Source organism: Cucumis sativus, chromosome 3 (assembly GCF_000004075.3).
Source record: "Cucumis sativus cultivar 9930 chromosome 3, Cucumber_9930_V3, whole genome shotgun sequence".
Lineage (NCBI taxonomy): Eukaryota > Viridiplantae > Streptophyta > Magnoliopsida > Cucurbitales > Cucurbitaceae > Cucumis > Cucumis sativus.
In genome coordinates this window covers 20541823-20549638 of record NC_026657.2, presented here as the reverse complement: position 1 = coordinate 20549638, position 7816 = coordinate 20541823, and the positions used below count along the sequence as shown (strand labels likewise).

The following is a 7816-nucleotide window of genomic DNA, read 5'->3' as shown; positions in this document are numbered from 1 at the left end:
TCTGACCTATTCATTTACGAAGTTGGGCCAAATGCCCCCTAAGGTGTCCTTAGGTGTTTTTTAATCTTAAATAATATTGTTAAGATAGTTGGAATTTAATTAAAATATTATGGAATAAATAAGTTGATTAAGGAGTTTAATTTTAAGTAATACCGTAAAGTAGCTTAAAATTTTTGTTGGAAATAAGACTTAGATTGTGGTTTGATTTTCAGATTAAGAAGAGGTTGGACAAACATAGAAAGTCGAGGATCGTAGAATCAATGGGTGAATGACAAAATGTATTTAAATTCTGATTTTAACACGAAATTCAAATTAGAACATTCAACCATGCTTGAGACTAAATGTAATTTACTTCAATGATTTTAGAAATGTCAATTTTTACTTTACAATCAAAAGCGAAATGACAAATCTTTTTCTTTGACAAATTGCTCTTCTTTTTCACACTAACAAACAATTTTCGAAAAGAGAATTGATTTATCTTTATTTCTTCTATGTGAACTTCTCAAGAAATTACAGAAAGCAAACGAACGAACTCGCGTGAAAAATGGGAGCGAATCTAATGCTCTTCATCTTCCTCTTCCTTTCAATCATCTCCAGTTTCAGAGCTGATTATGTTCGTCCTCAGCCACGTCAAACTCTACATCTTCCATGGAATCCGAAATCATCTTCTCAACCCCACCAGGTTCCGTTTCCATACTTCCTTGGCCTTTCTTTGTGCTATCCAGATTATGTCGTTGTTGTACAGGGTTTTTGATGATCGATTGTAAACCCATGCTTGATTTTGCGGTAGTTTTATTCTTCTACGGGAATCGCTCCTAAATCCTTTTTTCTTTCTACTCTAATTCTAGTGCCTCTCTCAATTTTCTGGGACCAGTTAAATCTTGGCATTTACTATTGCATCATCTGCGTGTTTGTTTCTCATCGCGTTTCTAGCCTAAGAATACTCATCACTTCCTTTTCTATCGAAATTGGTAATTTTTTTAGTTTTCATTATTGACCTAGTTTGGTCAAGAACAATGAACAAATGATTTTGCCGAAATTTATTAGCTTGTGCTTGAAGCTTATGCCAAAACTTATAACCACTTGTTGAACTATGTGCTAATTTTCAACGTTCACAAATGAAGGAGAGTTGTAAGAATATGGATTAATAATTGAGTGTAATGTGACCAATCAACTTACATGTCCACATTTCTTTCTTTCCCCTCTTTTATAAGAGTTGTTTGAGTTGATTTTGTTTCAATATTTTACTACTTTCTTGCAGGTTCACGTCTCCCTGGCAGGAGACGAGCATATGAGAGTCACATGGATTACTAAAGGTCATTCTGCTCCTTCTTATGTTGAATATGGAACATCGCCGGGAGAATATACTTCTGTTTCTCAAGGAGAGAGCACCTCATATAGTTATATTTTCTACAAGTCAGGAAAGATACACCATACAGTAATTGGGCCTCTAAAGGCTGCCACTGTTTATTATTACAAATGTGGAGGGGAAGGTTCTGAGTTCCAGCTGAAGACACCTCCTTCCCAGTTCCCAATTACTTTTTCAGTGGCAGGAGATCTGGGTCAAACTGGATGGACCAAATCAACATTAGAACACATTGATCTGTGCAAATATGATGTACATCTGCTTCCTGGTGACCTGTCCTATGCTGATTACTTGCAGTACCGGTGGGACACTTTCGGTGAGCTTGTGGAGCCACTTGCAAGTACTAGGCCGTGGATGGTAACTCAAGGGAACCATGAAAAGGAGGACTTATTGATATTCAAGGCTCCATTTGATTCCTATAATGCAAGATGGAAGATGCCATTTGAGGAGAGTGGATCAAGTTCAAATCTCTATTATTCATTTGAAGTTGCTGGAACTCATGTGATTATGCTTGGATCATACACTGATTATGATGAGTCCTCAGATCAATATGCATGGTTAAAGGTTTGTGAGCTTTTAACTTCTTCGTAGAAATATTAAATATGAAATGAGAGAGAGTGGGACCACATAATTAGTTTAGAGAAACTCTTTAGTTCTTTAAATTACTATTTAGGTGAGATTCTGCAATTATTTTATTGCTAAATACTCCTTCTTTTTGGAGGTCAAGAGCAAATAGTTTAGTTAGATTGGGTTTCTATTAAGAAGGTGAGGACACTTTCTAACATGACCATATGAACACTACTGAATAACTAACAATGAAGGTCTAAATGTCTAACCCAACTCGTACCACTAGATTTGACCATCAATTCTCCTCTGGATTCTATCCACTGCAATGAATCTCTTTTCTGTTTGTTTGTTTTTTTTTGTTTTGTTTTGTTTTTTTTTTTTGTTTTATGTTTTTTTTTTTAATGAGAAATGATTCTGATAGAGGTCTGAGAATTTTTTTTGTTTAATAGGCTGATCTTGCAAAGGTGGACAGGGAAAGAACACCCTGGCTTGTAGTGTTATTCCATGTGCCATGGTACAATAGTAATAAAGCTCATCAAGGCGAAGGTGCAAGTATGATGGCTGCCATGGAGCCATTGTTACATGCAGCTGGTGCAGACTTAGTCATTTCGGGTCATGTCCATGCTTATGAGCGATCGGTATACTATTTTGATCCTTTTCGCATATCTGACTATTCCTTGTCTCCTTCTCCTCAAGTATCCGTTGATTCATTTTCACTCTTATGTCAGAAACGTGTGTATGCTGGAAAGTCTGATCCTTGTGGTGCTGTGCATATCACTATTGGCGATGGAGGGAACCGCGAAGGTTTAGCTCACAAGTATGGGATCACTATATTTCCTCAATTTATATTTGGTTTTCATCTATACTATTTCCTTCTTCCAGGACTTTTCCGTTATCAACTCTCAGTCTCATACAACAAATTTTCTCCTAAAAAAAGAAAAAAAAAAAAAATCTTACAATTATCAATTGTTCATATATTATGTGATTTTACAATTTTTGGAAAATTGTAGTTTAAAATCTTATCAATTTTACACATAACTTTTTGGGTCTTTATACTATTAGAAATTTTGAAAATTATATTTGTCTTTAAAATATGCATAAAAATTCGTTTGTATTGTTCTTTATTGGCAAATAGAAGAAATGTATATTACTTGTAAAATTTTATATAGTAGCTTGTAGATTTATATCTTAATCCCCTTGTATTGAAATTTGGTTTCCGATTTAGAAATCAATTGCATGATTTATGGTAAATATGTAAAAAGAAAGTTTAGACATAGGACCACAGTAATTTTTAATGTTCAATAACCATTGAGAAATAGATAATTAATTCATTCCAAGATGAAAGAGCATGAGATTAAAAGATGATTATTTGGTTGAGGTGCTCAAATGTTTGGTTCTTTTGATTGTATTTGATAGGTACAACTTGCAGCCTGAATGGTCAGTTTTTCGAGAAGCTAGTTTTGGTCATGGTGAACTCAAGATGGTGAACTTGACTCATGCATTTTGGAGTTGGCATAGAAATGATGACGATGAACCAGTAAAGTCTGATCAAGCATGGATAACTTCATTGGTGTCCTCTGGCTGCGTTACTGAGAAGAATCACCAACTGAAGAAGTTCAGATGAAAACATTTGAATCTATGTAACATAGTTTGTCCTTTCTGCTTTAGATTGATTTTCCTTGTAATATTTTCCTTTCTGTTCCAATGTAAATAGCTGGTGTGAACATAGATTTCATCTTACTTGCATCAGCTTCCATTTTACATATACATTTGAAGTCATATATCAGTTATATATTATAGCTTAGCAATTCTCAATTTTGGGTTTGAATAATGATATTAAATTTTAGTCAATGATTCACAGCACATAACGATATAAGTTTTGCCTACTAGGCAAGATGCTCAATTTCCACATTACAACAAAGGGTTTGAGAAATGAAAATCAACAAATTCCCAAACTCATTCAAGATATGGAGCACCATTACAGTCTACATTTCCGCCTTTCGAGATCGTGCTACCTTCACAGTCCATGGCATAAGTTGGCCCATCCATAAAAAAAATTAGTACATGGTAAGGAACGTTCCACAAGAACATCCCAATGGCCTGCATTCACCATCTATGAGTTCATGTCCTCTTCATGATCTTTTTTCCCTCTCCACAGAATAATCTGCTCGTTCTTGAATAAAATGGGAACACAAGGTACCAAATCCTGGATTGTAGGCCGAGAAAATTTAGGATTGAAAGTTTCCAATCAACTTCGACCGAAGTTCTATGAATTAATCTTTAAATAGGAAACAAATATAGCACTAATAGTTACCCTTAATTTAACGCCTATCTGTTTGCAGTCACTGCTACCAACATGAGTGCAATCTAGTCTAACCACCTCCTCGAACTTGAAGGCTTCTCTGACTCTGTCTACGACGTTAACATATACGCCATTCCTTGCTAGAAAATACGTATAAAGGTAAAGTTCAGCCTCATAAAATTACAAAAACCATCTTACTATTCATATCTCAAACACATAAAATTTTGTAAATATATAAATATTGTATTCAACCTGAGCATCAGCACAAGGATCGCAAAGGACAACAATGAAATCTTAAGAAGGGGTAAATTAAACAAAGTTTCAACCATAAAGAATATATATGTAATTTTTGCTATAATATAAAAGAAAAAGAATAGTTCACAGGAGTTTACTCACTAAGTTTCATTAGAGGAGGAGAATTCAATCCTCTGCTTCTCATTTCCTTTGTTTCATCAAATGACAAGTCATCTGCCACATTCTTCACAAGCTTTGGATATATTGGTGCATAAGGTTTCCACAACATAAGCGGGATAGCTGGCCGATTCTTGGGATCGTAGTTCCGACCACGGTATAAAAGGAGGATGTTGATATGTCGATAAATAATCTTCCCACCAGACTTGTCCTATAAAGAAACTATAGCTCACATCAAACATTTTCCAAGTGAAAGTAGACAAGACAAGATTATGTTAATGGATGAAGTTCAAACAAATCAAACCTCAAGGTGGAAGCATATATTGTCCATATCAAGAGTTGGGACTCCCAAGCATTTGATCCTCACAGCTTCCGCCCTTTTCCAATGGTTGTGGATGTCATCCAACATATTATGGGTAACTCCCCCCTTTCCTATTTGAGCCAAATGTATAACCAATCACTCAAACCCTTTATTCCTTTTTTCTCAATCTCAAAAAAAACATTCTGAGCAGCAGTTTATGATCACGAGTTGACAGACAAGAACAATACTATAGAATGCCATTAATACACAAGGAAAAGGGATTCAATCATACAGCTACGACAAAATTTCCACCTTTAACATGAATTCAAGTTCTCATAGCATAGAAGAATTGATCTCTCAATTGGAAGGCCTTGATTTGTAAAAGTAATTTAGTACTTACCAAGATTGATTTGGCGAGAACAATCGCTATGCCGATACTGTTCCACAAGCTCTGCAACTTCCTCATCCAATAATGGGTCTCCAAGAATCCGTTTCCTCTCTTCTAACACTTCATTTATATTCACTTCCACCGCTGAAGGAGCCGAAGTTCCCGTCCATTTCCGGTCGAGGCGGCCCGGTCCAAAGGGCGAGAATTTGGGCGATTCTCGATATCCTATAGGGCTAACTAAGGGATTGGTCTCAGAGTAGGAGTAGAAGAAGTCGAAAGGAAGATAGGACTTGAGAGGGAGAGTAGGGTTTTCGTTTGAATTCGAATTTCCACCGTGGGCCTTTTCCTTCTTCTTTTTTGCCTTTTGGAGCTTGGAAACCGGAGAAAATGGAGGATCGTAAGTGCTTTCAGACAGAGATTTGGAAATGAACCGGGAAATGAAGAAGAAATAGCCACTGGGTTTGTGGTTCGAGTGATCTGGAAATCTGATTCGTGTTCGGAAATGAATCGCCATCTCCGACAGCTCTATCTCGACGAGGGAATATTATTGGGAAATTGTCCAAAGTCCAAACCAACAGATTCTACGTTTGAAAACAGCTTTTGAAAATCGTCGGATTGATTTTCCATCGAAATCGTCCCCAGAATTGTAATATAAATTGTTATATAGTTCCTACATACTCCGAGATTCGTGGTAGGACTTCTAAGAGAAATATAATTTGACGAAACTGCCCTCAATTTTGAAAATTATTATTATATTTTCTATATCTAAATCATAATAAAATGTAAAATACAATTGGTTTATCCACAAGTTTCCTAACAACTCCTAGTAATTAGTTTTCAACTGTGTTGTTCCTCTTCCACAATCACATTTCATACTTTGCAAACAATCAAAAAACAATAAGGTTAATATTATTACTAAGAGCACAACCATATCGAACCATAAACACACAAATATCAAAGATTTTACCCAACAAATTGACGTTCTCTCTTTAACACAATTTTACTCATCCTAATGCTTGAATTTTTAGGACAATTGTCTCTCATAATAGAATAAGAGTTTTGAGAGGAATTGTCGCTAGGAGTTTTGAGAGTAATTATCTTCCAAGATAGAACATTTCACATTTTTTCTAGAAGTAGCACCACGTCTAGAAAATCAACTAACAAAACTTTTGGATACACTCAATTTCACCAATTTCATAATTGAGAGAAATACTTTTTTGGAGAAGGTAAATATTATGAAAAAAATTGTTCTCTACATAAATTGAAGATAACACTTTATTTAAAGTGTCACACCCCATCCCGAAGCATCTCCTCACTAGGTCCGAGATGTGGTATGAAATCGACCGACATCTTTCTTCTTCTAACAATGCCTGACAATCCTACTTAACGTGTAAATGCTTAATGACTTTAAACATAAAATGCGAAAGAAAAAGCTAACTTGAAAACAATAGTTTAAAGCTTTATAATACACTTTCAGATTTACCCAACCTTTGGGCAACTTGTTCAACAGTCCTATGTAGATAAGCTTAAGATCAGAGTTCCAACTGTGGTAACACCAAACAAAACTTCAACAAATTCAAATCCTTATACTAGCCTATTATAGACAACGACAATTAAGTCTTCTATTAGCTTAGTTATAAATTATCATGCATGCATGAAATTAGTCATCACACCTCCTCCCAAGCCATCTACTCTTATCCCAAGAGACGGCGCAACTAGTCAACATATATCGTCACTTACCTCAGTGACACCTATTAACCCTAAACTTGCTTCTAAATATAACCAGATAACACAACAGATACATAATAAACAAGCAACTAATACATAACACAACATAACTGTAGTATAGCCCATACTTACATAATGTGAAACATCATGAGTCCGACATAGACATATATATAAATAACCAACAACAGAGTTAAAACTAACAGACTCGAACAACCCAAATTCAAAACTTCAAGCTTATGTACAATCCAAAAGACTAACTCAAAACAATACATACTGAAAGGAGAGTCAAAATTATGCCACTAGTAGATTGACGAATGGAATCAGGTACCGGTTTCAGGATCTCTATCTGAAAAGTTAGAAAACATTTTGAAAAGTGTGAGCTAAATAGCCTAGTGGGTGACTAAGTGAATGCTAAATATGCTTTCAAGATATGCTTTGATAAAACAGTTAAAACATAACTTAGTGAAATATAATGCTTAGAAAATGTTTATCAAACTAAAAAATTTCTTAAAATCAAATAATCGTCAAGAACTGTCTCAAATAAAACACTTTAAACATTCTCTTTCTTGATATACCGTATATCTCTATGTGTCAATTGAGATGAATAACCTAGGCATGGAAACCCTATCTCGTGATACGATACTTATAGGACGAAGAACCTAGGCATCGGTAGTGTCCTATCCTGTAGATAACAAGGAGATGGAAAAGCTAGGCGCTCGTAGAGGCCCTCATCTCAAACCTAGTCACAAATGG

The 7816-nt window shown here is 35.4% G+C and overlaps 2 protein-coding genes across 2 annotated transcripts; one reads left to right on the top strand and one right to left on the bottom strand.

Moving 5' to 3' along the window:
* Positions 1-436: 436 nt before the first annotated feature.
* On the top strand, positions 437-3748 carry LOC101213952 (purple acid phosphatase 18). The gene is made up of 5 exons (XM_011653164.2): positions 437-682; positions 1262-1930; positions 2383-2571; positions 2662-2750; positions 3350-3748. The coding sequence occupies exons 1-5, from the start codon at positions 545-547 to the stop codon at positions 3555-3557; spliced, it is 1293 nt and encodes a 430-aa protein (XP_011651466.1). The 5' UTR covers positions 437-544; the 3' UTR covers positions 3558-3748.
* Positions 3749-5981, bottom strand: LOC101214195 (CRS2-associated factor 2, mitochondrial). Its single transcript, XM_004151909.3, has 5 exons — positions 5348-5981; positions 4951-5078; positions 4632-4857; positions 4248-4375; positions 3749-4139 (listed from the first exon to the last, which is right to left on the bottom strand). Exons 1-5 carry the CDS (start codon positions 5847-5849, stop codon positions 4047-4049), a joined length of 1077 nt encoding a protein of 358 aa, XP_004151957.1. The 5' UTR covers positions 5850-5981; the 3' UTR covers positions 3749-4046.
* Positions 5982-7816: the final 1835 nt, after the last annotated feature.